Source organism: Saccopteryx leptura, chromosome 6 (genome assembly GCF_036850995.1).
Source record: "Saccopteryx leptura isolate mSacLep1 chromosome 6, mSacLep1_pri_phased_curated, whole genome shotgun sequence".
Lineage (NCBI taxonomy): Eukaryota > Metazoa > Chordata > Mammalia > Chiroptera > Emballonuridae > Saccopteryx > Saccopteryx leptura.
The window spans coordinates 77,644,431-77,666,619 of record NC_089508.1 but is presented as its reverse complement, the minus strand read 5'-3'; the positions used below and the strand labels follow the sequence as shown (position 1 = coordinate 77,666,619).

General features: G+C 44.9%; 1 protein-coding gene across 1 annotated transcript in view; it reads left to right on the top strand.

Moving 5' to 3' along the window:
* STARD9 (StAR related lipid transfer domain containing 9) overlaps positions 1-22,189 on the top strand; it is a 170,110-nt gene that overhangs the window by 113,055 nt on the left and 34,866 nt on the right. Inside the window, exons 10-22 of the mRNA XM_066343732.1 lie at positions 1,810-1,877; positions 3,121-3,218; positions 3,634-3,840; positions 4,024-4,121; positions 5,764-5,841; positions 6,251-6,322; positions 6,632-6,811; positions 12,369-12,420; positions 12,767-12,904; positions 13,634-13,716; positions 13,868-13,971; positions 19,647-19,837; positions 20,245-20,719. Of these exons, the coding sequence (XP_066199829.1) occupies positions 1,810-1,877; positions 3,121-3,218; positions 3,634-3,840; positions 4,024-4,121; positions 5,764-5,841; positions 6,251-6,322; positions 6,632-6,811; positions 12,369-12,420; positions 12,767-12,904; positions 13,634-13,716; positions 13,868-13,971; positions 19,647-19,837; positions 20,245-20,719 (1,844 nt within the window). The remainder of the gene's footprint in view (positions 1-1,809; positions 1,878-3,120; positions 3,219-3,633; positions 3,841-4,023; positions 4,122-5,763; positions 5,842-6,250; positions 6,323-6,631; positions 6,812-12,368; positions 12,421-12,766; positions 12,905-13,633; positions 13,717-13,867; positions 13,972-19,646; positions 19,838-20,244; positions 20,720-22,189) is intronic.

Genomic DNA, 22,189 nt, shown 5'->3' with positions numbered 1-22,189 from the left:
TGGGAATGAAAAGTGACTTTTAAAAAGAGTCTAACAATGTCTTTGAAAATTAAACATATACATATCATGTGATCCAGCTATTCCATTCCTAGGTATTTTCCCAAGGAAAAATTACACACATATAAAGCCTTGTACACAGCCCTGGCTTGATAGCTCTGTTGGTGAGAGCATTGTTCCAATATGTGAACAAAAACTTGTACACAAATTTTAAAACATTTATATTTGTATTTGCAGAAAATATATTTTGTAATTAATTATAAATTTTTTTTTGTAATTCAGAACTGAAAACAACCCAAATGTCCATCAAGTGGGTAATGAATAAACAAACCGTGCAATGAAATACTACTCAGCATGAGTGAACTACTGATACACACCTCTAAATGTATGAGTCCAAAGATATTTTTGCACAGTGAAAGAAGCCAGACATTGTAAATTCTATTTATTTTTTTAGTGCATGCACGTGTGTGACAGACAGAGACAGACAGGAATAGAGAGAGATGAGAAGCATTAATTCGTAATGCAGCACTTAGTTGTTCATTGATTACTTCTCGTATGTGCCTTGACTAGGGGGCTCCAGCTGAGCCAGTGACGCCTTGCTCAAGCCAGCAACCTTAGGCTTCAAGCCAGCATCCTTTGGGCTCAAGCCAGCAACTATGGGGTCATGTCTATGATCCCACCCTCAAACTGGCAACCCTGCACTCAGGATGGTGAACTTGTGCTTAAACCAGATGAGCCCGTGCTTAAGTTGGTGACCTTGGGGTTCTGAACTTGGGTCCTCAGTATCCCATGTCAAAACTCTATCTACTGTGTCACCACCTGGTCAGGATGTATGATTTTATTTATATGAAATATCCTGAGAAGACAAATTTACAAAGATAAATTTGATGGATGTGTGGTTGGTTGCCTAGGGCTGGGGTTGGGAATGGAGACTGATTACAAACACACTTGAGGGAAGTTGGAGAATATTTTAAAGCTGAATTTTGGTGATGCATGTACATCTTTAAAGCAAACAACAACAAAAACCTGCATTGAATTTAAGGAAAAAAAGGAAAAGTAGTTTTGCTCTTGAGGGCTGGGCTGTATGTTCCTGGATGGAATATAGTGAGGCAGAGTGCTTGCCCTAGCCCAGCAATTTTCAACCCGTGAATCGTGGCATTCGCGCTGGTGTGCTGCAAGAATTTTTAAAAATGAAATACCTGTTTAGTCAGGGGCACTGCCCTGTTTTTCCTTAGGTTGATAAATTTAAAAAATGACACAACCAACACAACAGTAGCCATCTGGTGTAAATGAATTAAAATTACATTTTTTTTTGCCAGATTGGCAAAAAAAAATATTTTTTTTGGTGTGCTACAGAATTCTAGTAATTAGTTTATGTATGCCATAAGATGAAGAAGGTTGAAAATCACTGGCAGCCAGTTAACATGATGTGTCTCAGTTTAACAAAAGAGACAAACCAAACTTTCATCTGGGCCCCTACCTGTTGTGAGAGTCAGAGTCCCTTGGTGAAGAACATTTGCCTGTTAAATTTTACTAAAATTCTTGGTGCCCCTGAAAATTGTGTTCAGAGGACTTTGTGGAGATTTACCCAGTTTTTCTGTGAAAGTCCTCATATTTTTAGTGAAGTAAGGACCCAGGGCTTGCTTACTCTATCTATCAAATATTGAGATCTAATCTGACATTTTGAATACAGGTGTTTTTTTAAATGTGTTGGCTAAGAATCCAAAGTATCACCTTGGTTAGAAGGGTGTCTAAGGGGGAGGAAAACACATTGTTCCAAATGACAAGCTTTAAATGTGTTTTCTACCTTAGGCAGTTTTGGAGAACAACCTTCCCTCTGAAATTACCAGCAAGATCAACCTTGTGGACCTAGCAGGCAGGTAATTAGGATTTCAAAGCCAAGAGGAAACTCCCTTGGTAGTAATCTTGTTCTTGCCCAGTATATAGGGAATAAACTTGTTTCAACCTTCTTCGTATTTTAATAATCCTGAGAAAATTACAAAAGAAACAAATTCTTTGAATGTTAAGAAATTATAGCTTCTATGAGCTGGAAAGTTATATGTCAGGGGTTTGCAATCTTAGCTCTCCATTAAAATCACCTGGGACCTTTTAAAATTCCCAGTGTCTAGGCTGTACCTTAGACCAAATAAAGCAGATTATCAGTGGTCTGGGAGAGTGCAAGCATCAGTAGTTTTAAAAGCAGCCCAGTGATTCCAATGTATAGTCAAAATCGAAAACCACTGCTCTAAGAAGAGGTAAGTTAGTTTACTTTTTTCTTTTGATTTAGTATTGATTTTATGCAGCTCTGTGCATTACTAAAAACTTTAAAAAATATATTGTGGCATTGAGGAGAAGGTACTCCCTTTTTAGTAGTATAAGGAAGCATGAATTTTAGTCACATACTTAGAAGAAAGTCTTGGGGATAATGTCACAAAAAAATAAGGAAATTTTCTTATTTTAAAACTGCTGAATAATAAATATGGTACAGCATTCCCTTAAAAACTAAGTGCTTATCTGGAATAAAGTATATTGACTAATTAGGAGTGTAAATTTTGAATATTTCCCATATTCTTGAATTTGGGACAATTGGCAGTTGATAATACAGATACTATGATGGAGGACAATCTCTCTTTGGGTGATGGGTATGCAACAGAATTGAATGACCTGGACATGTTTTCTTTGAATATATGTACCCTGATTTATTGATGTCACCCCATTAAAATAAAAATTTATTTATATAAAAAAAAAGTCAAATGCCCCCCCCCCAAAAAAAGAGCCATTAATATTTGAAATAAAACAATAAATGTAGAGGGGAAGTGACTATATCAAAAAGCTGTGCTAATTATAATTATTATAAATGAGTATTACATTTAGCTAAAAGTACTCTGTCAGCCAAAATAAAAATAAAAACAAATGTAATGAATTATTTGATATATAATGCTTGAGAAGCAGAAGAACACCAATTCATTACAAGATAGTAATATTTTTTTCTGGAATTGAATTCCAAAAGGGATTTATTATATGAGTCTTTTACATGATGTGCAACATGATGGATAGTGTCTTTGAGCAGTATTATAAGAATAGTGTTATCTTGTTTGTTTTTGTTTTTATTGACTGTTTTAGTGAAAGAGCGGACCCCAGTTATTGTAAGGACCGGATTACTGAAGGAGCTAATATCAACAAGTCTCTTGTGACTCTAGGAATTGTCATCTCCACTTTAGGTATTTGGCTGATAGACTGGATCATCAGAGTGGGAGGGAGACTTTGGAGACTAACTCATGTATTTTCATTTTGTCAAAATGGGGTAGATACAAGGTTTGTTGTTTTTATATAGTTTCCTTTTGGTTTGGGGCATAAAAAATATATATGTTCTGTTGTTTTAGAACACAACATGGCCATCATCCCTGTACTCTTATTTCAGAAGGAAAGGATACTGAAAAATTGTGTGGCTCAAATACTCCATGTCATGAGTCCAAACTCTAATTCAGGGCTCAAATTTAAAGAATTCTATTATATGCAAAAAAGGGATTAGGAAGTGTGGTACTTAAATCTATGCTCCCCAACCATTGTTTTCTGTTAATGAATTTGCTTCAGAATTCATTTTTTCTTCCACATTTATTTATTTTGTCTCTTAAGCCCGGAACTCTCAAGTATTCAGCTGCCAGAGCTTCAACAGTGTAACCTCCCATGGTGGTGACAGTGGGATTCCTAGTTCTTCTTCTGGCACCAGTAGTGGAGGGGGACCCTCCCGGAGGCAGTTGTACATCCCATACCGGGACTCTGTGTTGACCTGGCTGCTGAAGGATAGCCTTGGAGGCAACTCCAAAACCATCATGGTTGCCAGTGAGTGGGATGCTGGGGCTGGTTCTGTGTTGGGACTGATACTGTGCCTCAGAGAAAGGGCTATCACAGTGTTATTTCATCAAGGTTCTCCAATACAGCACGGACAGTACCAGCAAGGCAAGTGGTTATGAGCTGGGTCAGAGGGCTTTGGGTTTTTTTTTAAACTTTCTCCTTGTACCTCAGCTGTGTCTCCTGCACATACTAGCTACAATGAGACCATGAGCACATTGAGATATGCATCAAATGCCAAGAACATCATCAACAAGCCACGGGTAAATGAGGTGAGACCTTCATCTGAAATACTGGTCTGTTACACTTCACATAAATTCTCCTTTCTTATTCCTCTCGTTGATGTCTTTCTTTTTGTTCTCACCCCAACTTTCTAAACTTGTTTTCCAAATGATAAGGGGGTGAAATTTTTTTCTAGTGTTATATTCTCATATCTCTGCTGACTTCATTTATAATCTTTTATGAATAATTTAGCTTAGATATTTCCCAAAGACTATTCCTCTTAACATCCCTAGTGTACCATTGTCACTCTAAGAAAGATCATTTAAAAGTTTTTGTTCTGTCTTTAATAATTTTATTTTGAGTTTATATTGATGTTTGCTTGTATTTTTTTCCTAATGCAAATTGTAGTTATATCTCTGTTTTGGGCTTAAAGGGGCATCTAATAAATTTATTAGTTTTGAAAGATGAATAATAGAATATTCCAAAAATTTCTTATATGCTTTGCAATTTCAGTGAAGGGTTCCAGGGCAGGGAATACAAATTGGTGGCTAGACAGATCTAGCCTATCTATGAACTATTTTAAAAGGCAATATATTTAGACAGGTACCAAGTTTAGTCCCAGTACAGAAAGATCAGCACCTACTATTTGTACATGCCCTGGCATTTGTGTTACCTGACCTCCTTCTCTAAGACAGTGATTCTCAAACTTGAGTGTGTTTAAGAATCTCCTGGAGGGCCTGACCAGGCAATGGCGCAGTGGATAGAGTGTCAGACTGGGATACAGAGGACCCAGGTTCGAGACCCTGAGGTTGCCAGCTTGAGCGCGGGCTCATCTGGTTTGAGCAAAAAAGCCCACCAACTTGAACCCAAGGTTGCTGGCTCCAGCAATGGGTTACTCAGTCTGCTGAAGGCCCGCGGTCAAGGCACATATGAGAAAGCAATCAATGAACAACTAAGGAGTCACAACGCACAACGAAAAACTAATGATTGATGCTTCTCATCTCTCTCTGTTCCTGTCTGTCCCTGTCTATCCCTCTCTATCCCTCTCTCTCCCTCTCTCTGACTCACTCTCTGTCTCTGTAAAAAATAAATAAAATTAAACAATTCAACCTTTAAAAAAAAAAAAAAAAGAATCTCCTGGAGGATTTATTAAACCATAGCTGGGCCCCAGCCCTCAAGAGTTTGTGATTTAGTGGCCCTGGCTGGTGGCACAGTGGATAGAGTAATGCCCCAGAATACCATAGTTGCTGGTTTAATGCCGGGGTCACCAATGCAATCTTAAAGGCATTGGTGCATTCCCAAGGACTCCTCCGGCTAGACCCCCAAGGTCACTAGTTTGTGCCCTTGTCAGGGCACATATGAGAAGCAATCAATGGCACAATTAAGTGGAACAACAAGTTGATAGTTCTTTCTCTCCCTACCCCCTTTCTCTCCTTCTCTTTCTCCCCCTCTCCCCTTCCCTTCTCTCTCTCCAAAAAAAAAAAAAAAAAAAGTTTCTGATTTAGTGCTGGGTAGGGACAGAATTTGTATTTCTAACAAATTCTTTGTTCTGGGACCACATTTTTAAGAAAACTGCCCCAGAAGGTACTCCAAAGAAGTAGCCTGCTTCTTCCAAGCTAATTGCATGTAGTATTTCATAGGTATTTGGGGGCCTGATATTAGTTAGTGGTGACTGAGTTCTCTGTGTTTCAGGATGCAAATGTAAAGTTGATCAGAGAACTCAGGGAAGAGATTAGAAGACTGAAAGCCATGCTGCTGAGCTTTGAACTGGTATGCATGCAGTCAGAACATGTGTGTATATAAGAGCCCCTTCTGCGTAGAATCTGAGCCCTGCTTCATTGTGTTCTCAATTAAGTGACACCTGTGGAGCAGGGGCAGGTGCAAAAACAGGATGGGAATTATTCTGATTACCTATGTAGTTTCAGATGGGGTGGACATCCTCTCTATCATCTCTGTTGTCTAGGGCATTTGCCTGAATGGCCCTTATTCTATGTGTGGGCAGATATGGGGAATAGGAACCTCTAGAATAATTTCTTTGAATTCACCTTCTTTGTGTCAGCCTGAGTCAAAATACTTAAGGTTCTAATTTTAATGATAAAATCTTTCCCTTATTTGCACCTTACTTTCCCTTACAAGAGTAAGGTTGGGACCCACGAAACACATCTCTCTCTTTGTGCAGAGAAACTTCAATTCATTGAATGAGGAGAAGGATGGAAATCTGAAGGAGTTGGTTCTCCAGAATGAATTCAAGGTGGGTGTGTGAGGTGGACCCAGTTGTGCTTCTCATCACCCTGGGAGAAGGTCTGATCTCCTTCAGTGATGCCTGGGCCAGGGCTGCTCCCTTGTCAGGACAGAGAGGTTCTGTCTAATTTAGAGACAACTTTTGTCTCCATTGAGCCTTGAATGGGAGATTGATTTGTCTAAAGGGTTGGTATCTAGCTTTCTGACTTTGTTTTGTTCTCTCAAAGATTTATGATAACTCTCTTTGATAGTGATAATAGAATAGAAAATAAAAGTCTGCTTCCCATGCTGAGTGTCTGAAACCACCTCCTCTCTGCAGATAGACCAGCTGACTAAAGACTGGACCCAGAAGTGGAATGAATGGAAGACCCTCTTGGAACATTGCAGAGTTGACATCAACAGGAGGAAGGCTAGAGTTGTCATTGACTCCAGCCTGCCACACCTGATGGCCTTGGAGGACGATGTGCTCAGCACAGGTGTTGTACTCTATTACCTCAAGGTGAGTGCAATTGCATTCCCTCTCTTCCTGTGCTACTGGTCCCAGAGGTCAAGGAGGGAAAAGCTAGGGGTAGCAGCTGTGTATCTGTGAATTGAGACAGATGCCACAGAGCAGCCTTCAGGTTTGCCCTCAGGAAACTGGGCTAGCCAACCAATTGTAACCTGTTTGGCTTCTGTATGAATAGAGCAGAAAACTGAAAATCAGAGCAATCATTTAATGTTTTTTAGCTGTTGCTACTGTTGCTCTTATATAATTTACTTTTGTTCTCTGAGCCTTAATTTTCTCATTTGAAAATAAGAATTTTGCTGCTTGTATTCCTGTTATGGCTTCTTGACACACAGGAATGCAGGCATGGAGGTGAAATCCTAACCTTAAAATACCACCGGTGCCCCTGAGCCCTGCATACGCAGGCTGCTCAAATCAAGATCTGAAAGTTTTTTTCGATACACCCCTGTTTCATACAACCCCCAAATCAACAAAACATGTACTCCTCCTAATGCTCCTTTTCTAGGTTTACTTGGGGAAGAAGAAAGGAGAAAGACGTAGATATAGGAAGCTTAGAGAAAAGCATGAGATTGAGTCCAAAGAGCTGGTGAGGCGGGAGGCGGGGCGGAGGGTTGTCATTGCAGCAGCAGGACCTTCAGCCACCTGGAAGAAAATAGAATGAAGTTGAAGCCTTTCACAAGGGACCCAGCTCATTTGGTCCTTTGTCACCTGGAGGCCAGGTCCTCATTTCTAAATGAAGCAGTTTGAGGGTTAGTGACCCATGGGAGATAGAATCTTATACCCTGCCCTCATTAAAAATGGCCTGCTGTGCCTGACCAGGAGGTGGCGCAGTGGATAGAGCATCGGACTGGGATGCGGAGGACCCAGGTTCGAGACCCCAAGGTTGCCAGCTTGAGCGCGGGCTCATCTGGTTTGAGCAAAAGCTCACCAGCTTGGACCCAAGGTTGCTGGCACGAGCAAGGGGTTACTCAGTCTGCTGAAGGCCCACGGTCAAGGCACATATGAGAAAGCAATCAGTGAACAACTAAGGTGTTGCAACGAAAAACTAATAATTGATGCTTCTCATCTCTCTCCTTTTCTGTCTGTCCCTATCTATCCCTCTCTCTGACCCTCTCTCTGTCACTGTAAAAAAAAAAAAAAAAGGCCTGCTGTAGGGCAGTCTCTGTGGGTGGCAGAATATACTTTATGTGGCTCAAATCCCTGTGCTTACTGAAAATCCAATCTTTATTCTCATAACTGTCCCCAGCTGACATTTAAAAAAGAACAGAGTTTATGGGGAATATGTAATGCTGCTATTATCCCTGGAGAAATTAGACTCCTAATGCTGCAGTGCATATGGTAGTGAGATGTTAGCAAAGGTTATCATATTTAGAAAGTCTCTGTTCTTAGGATAAGCCCTGAGAGAGTTGTCAGAGACTGAGCCTCTCAGAAGGAAAGTTAAAATATCTTGTTTTCTGATATACAGAGTATAAATTATCTCAGTGAAAATGCTTCAGGCAAAAGGGACTATAACCTTAATAATAGATCTAAATACCAAAGGCTGTGGATCCTTCTATTAGAACCACAGGGAGAGGTTGGTGGTCAGGAAGAAATCAGGTGGATTAAATGGTCAGTATTTTAGTAGAACTGATCTGAAATATTAATTGCTTGTGGAGTGACAGATGAAGCCGGAAGTCAAGTGGTAGAGCTTGGGGTAGCAGCAAAGGTTTAAAGAATGTGACCATGAGATTGAATTGTAGACAGGAGCCATGTGATGGCCTCACTTGAATGTGGGTATGCTGGTTTTCCTTGCTGAGTCAGTGCACACCCTGGGCAGCACTCCCTGCTTGGTGCATTTCCAGTGAGCCTGGGGACTGGGGTTCCAGTAGTGCTAATCCTGACATTTCTGCATTTTAGGTACCCATTTTTCCCTTTTATTTACACTCTACTTTGGGTAATAGTATAACAGTAATCACTCAGATTCTGTTTTGTTTGTTTTTGCTTTGCTGAGGTTACAGATCTGGAACTAGTCCCTAGGAATGCCCTGGAAGCTGTTTTCCCTTAGGCCACCTCAGGAGGAGGCTTGAGTGGGAAACGGGCATGAGGGAAGGATGTGTAGAGCACAGGTTACTGATATCCTGGACTCATCCTCATAAGTGCCTCTGTGCTGCTCACCGTCCCCACATAAACAGGGCAGCAAGCACAGATGCAAGTTCAATCCTTTTAAACGGATGCCATTATATTTTTTGATAGTTTCTGCCCTGCAGGTCTGGAAGTTGTTCTGTGCTGTGGCCTTTATCCTTTGGGAGGAATGTGCCGAGTTTTCAGGGCTGACCCTGAACCCACATGAGGGGGTCTTGACCTCTTTCCCTTGAATCTGTTGGGCAGTGTTTGGAGGCCAGTATCCATTGGCTTGTGTGATCCTCAGTGGCTGAGCAGAAAAGATTGGGCTGTGGCTGTTTGTGGTTGTGCATGTGGAGTGGGGCACACAGCCTTATTCATCACTCCTAGGAGTCTTCTTCACACGAGCTATTTTGGGGGACTGCAGGGACCACCCCTCTGGCTGCTAACCGTGAAGCCTAGTACAGAACTCTCTGGTCCCTTTGAAAATCCCAGTTATTGGGGATGGGGAGGTATGGTGTGCTAAGGTTTGAAAAGCACAGGCTCAGGACCCAGAGAGACCTGAATTCTAGCCAGAGCTTTCCTGTTTAGTTTGTGGGTTCCCTGGGCAACTTATCTCCTATCAGCTTCAGATTCCTTATCTATAAAAGGGGAACAATAATACCTATATTTTGGGTTGTTAAAAGATGAAATAAGAGATGTCTATAAAGCACTCAGAGCAGTGCCTAGGCCAGTGGTTCTCAAAGAGTGCCAGGGTGCACTGGTGCACCCTAGAAGATTTTCAGGTGTGGCCTATGGTATTCCAGAGAAATATATGCCTGTTGGGGACCAAAAAACCAACAGGATTTTTGGAGTTTAGATTTTTGGGGGACAGGGGTGTGGGGAATTGGCTGTAAGCTGATAGTCTGCCCAACCCCCCACCTCACTTGCCTGATTAGGTTGCAAAAGGCTGTTAAGCTGTGGTGCTGGATTGTTTACACTAGCCCCCATGTTTCCCAGAAAGACTGGAGGCAAGTTTCTTCTATCCTTTGTTTGGTGTCAAGTTAAGATGATATGTATGGTGGGGGTTTCCTGCACTCAACACAATTAAGAGTAAAAAGAGAGGAATTCTACAATGTATTGATGAGGAATTGAGACTTTGCCTTTCTAATGTATGCCCAAACATTGAAGAAATCGCGAGGACACATCAGGCTCATGTTTCTCATAAACACAAGAATGAAAAAACTTAATGAATTTACTAAATCTTACTAAGACTATATCTATATACATAAAAAGATAACTTTTTTGTCACTTTTTTATTTTTTAACTCTTATGAATTCTAAAAAGCATAACTAAAAAAATGTAACATAAAAAGGTTTTTGTTTTTTTTTTACTTCTGAAGCTGGAAACGGGGAGAGACAGTCAGACAGACTCCCGCATGCGCCCGACCGGGATCCACCCGGCACGCCCACCAGGGGGCATCGCTCTGCCCACCAGGGGGCGATGCTCTGCCCCTCTGGGGTGTCGCTCTGCCGCGACCAGAGCCACTCTAGCACCTGGGGCAGCAGCCAAGAAGCCATCCCCAGCGCCCGGGCCATCTTTGCTCCAATGGAGCCTTGGCTGCAGGAGGGGAAGAGAGAGACAGAGAGGAAAGAGGGGGTGGGTGGAGAAGCAAATGGGCGCTTCTCCTATGTGCCCTGGCCGGGAATCGAACCCGGGTCCCCCGCACGCCAGGTCGACGCTCTACCGCTGAGCCAACCGGCCAGGGCCTAAAAATGTTTTTTAATGTCAGAATAAATTTAATTTTGTTGTATTTTGTTTAATTACCATAAAAAGCATGCTTGGAGGCCCTGGCCGGTTGGCTCAGCGGTAGAGCGTCGGCCTAGCGTGCGGAGGACCCGGGTTCGATTCCCGGCCAGGGCACACAGGAGAAGCGCCCATTTGCTTCTCCACCCCTCCGCCGCGCTTTCCTCTCTGTCTCTCTCTTCCCCTCCCGCAGCCAAGGCTCCATTGGAGCAAAGATGGCCCGGGCGCTGGGGATGGCTCTGTGGCCTCTGCCTCAGGCGCTAGAGTGGCTCTGGTCGCAACATGGCGACGCCCAGGAAGGGCAGAGCATCGCCCCCTGGTGGGCAGAGCGTCGCCCCTGGTGGGCGTGCCGGGTGGATCCCCGTCGGGCGCATGCGGGAGTCTGTCTGACTGTCTCTCCCTGTTTCCAGCTTCAGAAAAATGAAAAAAAAAAAAAAAAAAAAAAAGCATGCTTGGACTTTATATTTTTTTCTTTAATATTTGACTTAATTATTATAACATATTTCTCATAAATTTGTATACTATAGTGTGCCTACAATTATTTGTAGGATTTTAAATGTGCCCTGACTTCAGAAAGTTTGAGAACCACTGGCCTAGGGTATAGTGAATGTTTATTCAATGGATGATAAATACATGTCTAAACACAGCATCTCTATTGCCATCTTCCTCAAACAGAGCTATGTGATGTGAATAGCCAAAATCAAAGGCCAGAATACTTTGTCTTCTAGTAACCTTGTGATTCATTTATACTAATCCTGTTCCTCCCTCTTTATACTCTGTTCCAGTACTTTTTGATTCTAGATGTGCTTTTCTTCTATCCGTGCTTTATTCTTCTTACAGTCTGGGGTCTGTTAACTTCATCTGTGGACCAAGAAGGTAAAAATCCTTTGCTTCCATACACATTCATTGAACATGTGTTTCTGAGACTAACTGGACCAAACTTGTACCACACAAACCTTATACCCTAGGAAAAAGCTATACCTGTGCACCTACTTCTTCAGACTAAAGAATCTCTGATGGCCATGGATAGTCCCTACAGGAGTTTGCCAACATTTGTTGGACTTTGTAAAGATCTGGTGCTGCTTTGTCACATATGTTTTGCCCCCACCTTCTCAGGGTCTTCCTGGCTGCAGAATGAGTGAACAGAGCAATCAGGACAGTCTAGAGCAGGGGTAGTCAACCTTTTTATACCTACTGCCCACTTTTGTATCTCTGTTAGTAGTAAAATTTTCTAGCCGCCCACCAGTTCCACAGTAATGGTGATTTATAAAGTAGGAAAGTAACTTTATTTTATAAAATTTATAAAGCAGAGTTATAGCCAAGTTAAAGCATATAATAATAATTACTTACCAAATACTTTATGTCGAATTTTCACTAAGTTTGGCAGAATAGATCTTTATAAAACAACTTACTATAGTTAAATCTGTCTTTTTATTTATACTTTGGTTGCTCTGCTACCACCCACCATGAAAGCTGAAACACCCACTAGTGGGCGGTAGGGACCAGGTTGACTACCAGTGGCCTAGACCAAAGTTGATAAATGGTGTGGAAAAAGCTGGGATGGGTGGGGAAAGACTGATAAGTAAACAGGTGGACTCTCCTTTGGGGGCAGGGCTTATATTCCTTTTTATTATCATTTAAATGTTTCGGGTTTTTTTCCCTTTAGGAGGGGATAACAAAAATAGGAAGGATTGACTCAGAACAGGAACAGGATATTGGTAAGTGACAGAGCATATGGTCTGACACTTTGTGGCAGGTATTCATGCCTGACATGTTTCTTCAGAGGAACCTGATGGTGCTCTGGCAGGAAAGGATCTTTGAAGTCCTAAGGGGCTGCTCCTTTTGCTTTTAGCTTGTGGGACTGCAGCTGTGTGTGTGTGTCTGAACATGATAGGGGACTCACAAATGGGAGGATCTAGGTCTGGATGGTTTCAGGTGGTGGCTCTTTCTCGCTTGTCCATGATATGAGCTCTTCCAGATGTGGGTTCTGATCTCATGGGAATAATGGAGGAGGTTTTTACCTTGGCCATGCCTCTACCCAGGGAACCCTCACCTCTTCTGTAGTCCTGCAGGGTCAGTGGATTGAGAAAGACCACTGCACTATCACCAGCACCTGTGGGGTTGTCGTTCTGAGGCCTGCTCAGGGGGCCCACTGCACAGTCAATGGCCGGGAGGTCACTGCCTCCTGCCGCCTGACCCAAGGTAAGACTGTCTACAGCTCTATTTGTGCTAGGATGAATGATGGACCAGCTCCATTCTCATGAGCCAGGCCCTGTGAAGCAGCCTTTAAAGATGGAATACCCAGTCTCTACACCAGGAGATCTGAAGATTTCCTAATATATAATCTTCTTCCCATTAACAAAGTAGCCCTAATTCAGGGCCCCAGAATGGAGAACAACTCTGAAATATTTGTCCCTGTGTTTGTTAGTTCTGTGTCCTTGGGAATGTCTCTGAGCCTCAATTTCTTCATCTGTAAAATGGAGATAATAATAGGATTGAATTATTATTATCATGCAGGAGATATGAGAATTGAATAAGCTAACCCATGTGATGTTGTTCTTAACAGTGCTCCGGCACATAGTAAATGTTCATTGTCATTATTAGTAACTGTTACTGTTAATCTATTCAAATTCTATCTGTCCTTTGAGGCTGAACTTGCATTCCCCCTTTTCCATGAAGTGTTCCCTGACTACTCCACCTGGAACTCATTTTACTTCCTCTTGGGGTACCAGACTCTTCCTGTTCATTTTATTAGCTTGATACATATCCTGTGCAGTATCCAGTGAATACATATCTTATTGACTCAGCTAAATTATGCACTAACTGAGGGCAGGACTTCTGTCTCACAGAACAGTACCCTGAATACCTGCATGCAGTGTGTAGTCAGAACAGGAGCTGTTGATTGAATTCTCATCTGTCTCTGTGCCACAGGGGCAGTCATAACCCTGGGGAAAGCACAGAAGTTCCGATTCAACCACCCAGCAGAGGCCGCTGTCCTGCGGCAGAGGAGGCAGGTTAGCACGCTCTGTTTTCGTTTTCTATGTGTCTGCTGGCCTCCCTACTTCTCCCTTCTGAGTGGGGGAGTTTGTTTTGGTTCTCTTGGGAGGGTTGGGGAGGGGGGAGGTTATTACTGCAGTTTCATTGTGTTTTCTTTCTTGTCCCCAGATTGGAGAGGCTGTTGGTGACAATGGCTCTTTGGAGTGGCTGAACTTGGATGGAGATGTCACTGCCTCCAGGTTGGGTCTCTGCCCTTTGCTTTGGAAGAAAAGGTGAGAAAGAGCTGCCTATCTGCTATAGAACCTGCTAGTTTTTCTTCTTAGTCCATTACAACATGGAGCTAGGAGGAGATGAGTATAGCAGCTAAGGTCTGAATGAAGCTGGGTCTGAACCAACTTGGCAAGTAATTTGAAGATGCTGAGCTAGCTGCTCAGCTAATAGTGGCAGGGAAGTGGTCTTGGCCCTCATTTATTTCCTCTTTGATATTGCAACTTTCTTCATCACTGAAGAAGTATAACATCTGTTGTTTCCTATGGTCACTTCTCTGTCAACAAGATTTAAATGTGGTGTGTTTATAGATAGCTTTGATACAGATTCTGAACTTCCCTTCCTATATATCCTGCCTTTCTGTAAGCTCAGAACTAGGGCTTCCTCTGAATTTTTAAAGATATAATGGGTCTGAGAATCCTTTTATCCTCAACCAAGGGTCCAGAACTATGTATAACAGGGACAGAGACTCCAGGTACAATGTGAAAATGTCTTTGGGTTCTGCCTTCTCACACCCACTTCACCAGCACTGTGACTCTGAAGCATGGAGTCAATGTATGATTGGTAGCAACTACTTTTCTTCTTCATAGTCATTCTTCAATTGTTTCTTCATAGAATTTCCTCCCTAGATCTAGACACTTGTAGGTTTGGTGCTGGCAACAGCAGTATCCTTCTGTTCCCATAGGCAAAGTGGCTGCTGCCTTGGGGACTTCCTTTAGAAAAGGTCAGCAGGGGATTCGGTGCCTGTGAGACCAGTGTCAGCATTATGAGCACAGAGCTTCTGGAAAGGTTATCATGGCCCTTGGTCCCCTGGTTCCTTCATAGGGCTCTTAACTGCTCTTTCCTCAGGCCAGGGGAATTTAATGGCAGCTGAAGATAGTTTGGATCTGACCTTGGTAGTGAAGGATGTTGGATACAGGAGCAGAGGTGCTCTGATGCAGGGAGCGTGAACAGCAGGCAAGTCCTCACAGGAGTCTATGGAGGAGGATCCTAGTGTCAAGTGACTGAGGGCTCTTTGGGGTGTGGGTAAGGTGGCAGAAGACACAGGGTGAAGTGTATCAAGGCCATGATGGACTCAGGACTAAGGCTGGGGCTCTTGTTTTGTCAGAGTGGCCTTTCCTTTTTGTAGTGAATCCCTAAAAGAAGGCCTGTCTTAAGTAAGGTTTCCATTGGAAAGATGCAGTGAGATCTGTTTTTCCCAGAGTTCAGAGGCTTACAGAAAATGGCTCTGCAACTTAAAGGGCTGTGGATGATGGGGTTGGATAAAGCTGCTTCACCTCTTGGTTCTATGACAAAAAAGCTGTGTGACCTTCAGCAAGTTACTGAATCTCTGAGCCTGTTTGCTTACCTCTAAACAAGGATACTACCATCTCTCTCCCAGGGATCCAGGTGGTACACATTGAAAAAGCTAGAGCATGTGGAGTGCTCTGCCAAGTATGTGGAACCCCACAGCTCCACTGCCAGGAAGCTCTCATGGGGAGCTGTCTGGGAATGCAGCTTCCCTTTCACTTTCCTGTCCTCCCATCTCATCCCAGCTGACCAGAGAACACTTTTTAAGGTCTTCTAGGGCTCCCAAGCTGCATAGGCACTGACATGACCTTTTAGTAACACCAAGAATGCAACTTTTGGCCCTGGCCGGTTGGCTCAGTGGTAGAGCGTCGGCCTGGCGTGCGGAAGTCCCGGGTTCGATTCCCGGCCAGGGCACACAGGAGAGGCGCCCATCTGCTTCTTCACCCGCCCCCCTCCTTCCTCTCTGTCTCTCTCTTCCCCTCCTGCAGCCAAGGCTCCATTGGAGCAAAAAATGGCCCGGGCGCTGGGGATGGCTCCTTGGCCTCTGCCCTAGGCGCTAGAATGGCTCTGGTCGCGACAGAGCGACGCCCCGGAGGGGCAGAGCATCGCCCCCTGGTGGGCGTGCCGGGTGGATCCCGGTCAGGCGCATGCGGGAGTCTGTCTGACTGCCTCCCCGTTTCCAGCTTCAGAAAAATACAGAAAAAAAAGAATGCAACTTTTTATTCAGAGAGGATCAAGGCCTCTACTCTTCAGCACCAGCTCTAGGAGCCTATGGGCTGGGCTGCCTGCCCAGCTACCATAGCCAGCATCATGTGCCAACCCTGGTGGAGTGGTGTGGGCTCCAGCTTGTGATTGGGCAGAGGGACCAGGAAGAGAACCCATGAGAGTGGAGAAAACTGCACTTTGTCAGCTAGGTTCCCAGTTAGTTTGTGGCTGTGTCTCCATGAGTCTCTTCTATACTCTCGGGTGGGGTTGCTCCCGAATCTCCCCTTGTCCTTCTTTCCCTTCCTTTTCTCTTTGGAGGGGCACTCGTGGGGAGCCTGCAAAGTTGGAGCTGACTCCAGCCAGCGTCTGGGGAAATTGGTCAGTCTGCCTCCTTTCCACTTGAAGCTGTGGTCTGGACCAGAGAGGAGTTTGTCCTTGAAACTGTTGCCCTTGCTCTTTGCAGTTTCTCATTTGGAATTTTGGGGGCTTAACCTTAAGTGCTCAGAGCTGGGAAACACTGTCATTGCTGCTGCTGCTGCTGTTATTGCTGCCTTAGTGAATAGATGTTGCTGCATTCTACTGCAGAAGCTGTCAGACTCCGAGTGACCGGGAGGGCACTGTGGAGTCCAGACATGGAGGGGACCAGGCAGTAGCTGGGGGAGGCAGGAGCTACCCAAGATCGAGAGGGCAGTCATCTGAGAGAGACAGGTCCTTGGCTGGCAGGGAACTGAAGGCTTGCCATTGGTAATCCACCCAGACCTGTAGCATAAGGTTGGTATTTTCTTTTTCACTTGCTTTTGGGGAACTTGGAGGATGTACTTAGCAGAGAAGTCACTTTCAGGCGGATGGCGTGTGGCATCTTGGGTGAATGTGCAGTGTCTGTAGTGATCCTCTCAGACTGCCTCTCCTCACAGGTTTTGATGCTGCTTTGAAGGAAACTGTATTAGGTTATCAGAACTTGACTGGAAGCTGCCACTTTCCAGGGGGAAGGCCAGAGGGAGCTCTCTTCTAGGGAGAAGGAAATTGTAAATCTGAATGTTCGTTCGAGATGGCAAAGAAGGAAGCTAAATACTCTTAGGAAATTCAGAATAAAGACCCCCTCCCTGCCCCTGGCATCTGATGGTCTGGATCTTGGGTTTCTCATGAGCCCTCAGATGGGATTATGTTTGTAATTCATCCATATCTGTGGTCAGACAAATTTTGGAGCAGTAGTGCAGGCATGAGATATATGCAGAAAATGTTCCCCGTTAGTTGCTTTTTCTATTTGTGTGGCATTAACTGGTTTTTATCCCTAGCCTTTTGTTTCACATGTATCAAAAAGTATCTTTCCTCTTTTCTGTCCATTCCACTATGTCTATTTGGCCTTTTGCCACAGCAGTCATTGCCGGTGTTCCCCAGAGCACACACTAGTATTTGGACCCACCCCAGTCCTTGGACCCACTGCATATTGACTTACCTCACAGCGTTCTTCACAGAGAGGACACTGCTATTTTGTCAACTCACACCCTCGTGCCTCCCCATCCATCTATTCACTCTCCCACCCATCCATCCTTCCCTGTCCTCCTAAAGCTATATTAAGAAATCTTTTAATTTCTTCTGAGACAGAGGCAGCAGTAAATGGCCAGGTAGTATTTTAGGCTTTGCAGGACTCTGCTGCAGCTACTCAACTTTGCCAGTGTGGTGCAGAAGCAGCCCAGACAATGCTTCCGTGAATAGCGTGGCTGTGTTCCAGTAACACTTTACTCACAAAACAGGCAGGGAGCCCAGTTTGGCCCACAGGCTATAGTTTGTGGACCTCTGCTTTGAAACTCTCTGTGATTTTATTCTCTCTACAAGGTGTAAATCTCTTAAGCAGAGTGAACCCTTAGAGCAGTGGTTTTTGACCTTTTTACACTTGGGGACTAGTGAAAGTAGGAGAATTATTTCAGGGACTGCTGAGGCAGAAATCACCCTGAGCATAAGTGAATTTGACCAAGATCATTGGGTCTATAATGTTCATACATCAGGGTGATTAACTCTTCATGGACAAGCACAGAATTTCTGGTGGACCAGTCTGTGGACCAGCGGTTGAAAAACATTGCCTTAGAGTACACTGCTCAGACAGATCTGGTGTCCAGTCACAGCATCTTGGGACTGGAATGAGGGCTGGGGAAAGCTGAATTCAGGCTTTTTTGTGAACCTCTGGTAGATCCTGACCCTTCCCAGCCACCCTGGAGTGCCCATGCAGTTTTATTTTGTAGGAACCGGAATGGCAGAGAGGGAGTGCCCTGCAGAAACAGCATGTGAGGTCCTCTCTAGAAGGCTGTGTCTGACCCAGGGCATGATAAGCATGCAGGTAGAAGCTGTCAGTCTTCAGAGGAGGGCTCTCACTCATCTGGGGTCACACAGGAACCTGGTGGCAGAATGAAGCATGACTGCCATCTAGAATTCTTTTTAAACTTTGTATTATGGAAAATTCCAAATATACTTCAAATGACCAACTTATAACTAATCTTGTTTCATTTGCATTCCCACTTACTTTCTCCTATTCCTCCCCACTGGATCTAAACAAATCCCAGCCAATTTCACCAGAAAATGCTTCAGCTCTTATCTCTGAAAAGTATACTAGAGTTTAAAACTCTTAAACCCAGTTCCAGAGCTGGTTCTCAGGTGTGGTGCATGTAAAATCCCTTTCCTCTGGATTGGCTGCTTCCCACCACCAGCTCACAGGAGATTTCTGTGGGGAGTGGAGGTGCGGTCAAAAGCTCTGAACGTGTGCCTGAGATTTTCCCTTCCCACAGTGTTTCTGTAGCTTTTGCTCTACTTTGTTTCCAGTTACACCTTTTTTTTTAAAGGACAAAGTTTCTTGATTTAGCTAAAATGTTTCTTTTTTATTTCTTCTTTTTTTAACAAGGGGAGAGAGAAGGAGAGAGGGGGGGGAGAGAGAGGGAGAGAGAGAGAGAGAGAGAGAGAGAGAAAGGGATGGGGTGAGGGAAGGAGCGAGAAGCATCACCTCGTAGTTGCTTCTCATATGTGCCTTGACTGGGCAAGCCCTGAGTTTCAAACTAGCAACCTCAGCATTCTAGGTCAACACTTGATCCAATGCACCACCACTGATCAGGTGCTAAAGTATTTCTTTGTTTTGTTTTGTTTTGTTCTTTAAAGCTGCTTTACTTTCTGGTTTATTTTCTTTAACCAAAATGTGCCCACTCCTGTCGTAGTCTAGGAATCAGTCCATGCACATGGGGCATCAGCCACCCCCCTCATTCCTGCCGTCCTGGCAGGTCTTACACTGTCCCAAAGAGGAGCACGTGGCAATGGCAGTCAGCATTTCCATCTCTGCTTTGGAAAGCATGATGGCACCCACCCCTATATCCCAGAATCGCAGACCTACCAGGGGCATAGTGAGGGCTGCCGCTGCCGGGCTCGCGCCCCGGGCTGCCGCCGCCTTCTGCTCTGCAGACCAATATTTCTGCTAAACCCACAATATAAGAATATTTTAGTCTAAGCACTGTTCTCCCTTCCTGTACTGTGACATCACGAGTAGCTTGTGACACCACACCTTTGTGTCCCAAGTTGCCAGAAGTCCCAAGCCCTCTCTGCCCTGTTGAATTCAGGGACTCTCTCAGAGGGGCTGAGATGGCTGCTGGTTTGTGCCGAGCTGGATTTGCGTTATCTCTAAGTAACCTTGGTCCCTCTGTGACAGGATAGTGCTGGGGGAGCAGAGTGACAAAGACCACCTTCTACCCAGGGCCGGAGAGACGCGCCACAGGGCCAGGATTCAGCAGCAGCAGTGCTACGTGGGGGATTTGAGGCAGCAAATCCTAGCAGGACAGATTAGAGCCAAACAGGACCTGGAATTCGACCAGGCGCACGTCACCTGGCAGATTAAAGACAGTAGGTGCCCACCACTCACAGTATGTGCTTCATCTTCCCATCTCCTCATTTTTGTGCTTCCCCAGCTTCTGTATTCTCTCCTTTGTGATATGATGGAATCTTTGGTATTAGGCGTTCTCTCCTTTCCTTTAGGGACCAGAGGCTCCTACAAGGGGCTGGAAGCAAGAATAAGGAAGCAGCTTCCTTTTGCCCTTCAGAATGCTGGACCACTGCTCACTCCTTCTTATGTGCACATTTGTCCATGCTTTGCTGCCTGCCCTAGCATGTGCCCAACTGCTGTGCTGAGGCCTGGGCCTCCATTCCCTTGCCCTGTACAGGTGCAGGCACGGTCGGAGGTGTCTGAGTCCAGGCAGCCACGGGCAGGGAGGGAGCTGCTGACCTTCTCTCAGGGTTTTTTTGGTTCCCAGACCAGCGGTGGCTGCTCAGAGAAGAGACCTGGCTGACCAGCTTGCAGCAGCAGCCGCAGCAGCAAGACTGTGTAATAGAGAAAGGACTTGAAGCCTCTGTGCCAACTGATGCTTGGCTTCAAACAGATCCTGAGACTCAACTGTCCTCACTGATCCGAAGCCAAAAGAGGGTGGTGCCACTTCAACTCCTGCAAAGACGAGCTCTTCGGGCAGCAGCGCGGAACATCCGGCGAAAAAAGGTCTTGTTCCAGCTAGAGAGAATCATCAAGAAGCAGAGGCTGCTGAAGGCCCTAAAGAGACTGGAACAGCTCAAGGAAGTGTGTCGGCTCCAGGATGACTGTCCACAGGAGCCCTCATACCAGGTCACCAGCCCTGATGCCATGGTCCCAGGTTGTCAGTGCAGCAGCAAATCGACAAGTTGCAGCTCTTTGAGCCTCCAAAGGCTTTGCCTCCGGTACTTGCCCCAGCTATGCAGGTACAACCAGCAGTTGTCACCTGGAAGCACTGGCTGAGGTTTATAGCTTCATTGCCCAGGCCATGTTCTTTGTTTCCCAGTGCCTCCACTTCCCCAATCTGTGAATGGAAAGATGTGCTTACTCCTCTCTTCCTTGTCACCCTTCCCCTCTCCATCTCCTTTCTCTGTAGTTGATATATGCTAGGACTTGGGCCTGTCCCTTCTCCCACTCTGAATAGCAGCTCTTGCTTCTTTGGTGTTATCTTCTGTGTGAGCTTTATTATTATTATTATTATTATTATTATTATTATGACAGAGACAGAGAGAGGGACAGATAGGGACAGACAGGCAGGAAGGGAGACAGATGAGAGCTATCAGTTCTTCATTGCAGGTCCTTTAGTCTCCTTCGTTATTCACTGATTGCTTTCTCATATGTGCCTTGACCGGGGGGCTACAGTAGAGCGAGTGACCCCTTGCTCAAGCCAGTGACCTGGACTTCAAGCCAGCAACCATGGGGTCATGTCTGTGATCCCACGCTTCAGCCAGTGACCCTGTGCTCAAGCTGGATGAGCCCGTGCTCAAGCCGGCGACCTTGGTGTTTCGAACCTGGGTCCTCTGCGTCCCAGTTCGATGCTCTATCCACTGCGCCACCACCCAGTCAGGTGTGAGCCTTATTTTTTATCTTTAGACCCTGACTATCCACTTACATCTCCTTATGTATTTCTGCTGCATCTCGATCTGGTCTTGCCTCAAACGACACTCTGTTCCCACATATTTCCTTTCTTTCCACCTGACTTGCCACCTCAACTGAGCTTCCTGACCCTACCTCCCAGTTTATGAGAGAGTGAAATACTATCTTTCTGAATCTCAGTTCAATTTGGGATATTCCTTGTTTCTTTTCTTCTTCACTCCTTATATTCAGTCAAGGTGAGGATATGTTATCTCCCACCCTGCTTGGAACCGGGGACTGTATCTATCTCTTTATGTCCTCTTGGGCTTTGTGTCACAGGCCTTTCCCATAATAGGTACACAATTAATATCTGTTGGTTTTATGTTTGCTCACCTCTCTGGTCTTCAGAGTAGTGGGCAGGCTTTTTAAAAAAACTTTTTATATATTATGGAAAAAGTTGAGAGAATATAATACCTGACACTCTCATTTAGCAGTTATCAAGATTTACCATGCTTGCTTTATCTCCCTCCGTCATTTTTGATTTAGTGAGAGGAGGCAGAGACAGACTCCTGCATGCACCTGAACCAGGTTCCACCCAGCAAGCTGTTTAGGGGGCGATGCTCTGCCCATCTGTAGTCCTTGCTCCATTGCAACCAGAGCCATTTTTTAGCCCCTGAGGCGGAGGCCATGGAGCCATCCTCAGCACCCGGAGCCAACTCGCTCCAGTCGAGCTCTGGCTGCAGGAGGGGAGGAGAAGAGAGAGAAGTGAGACGGGGTAGGGTGGAGAAACAGATGGGCGCTTCTCCTGTGTGCCCTGACCA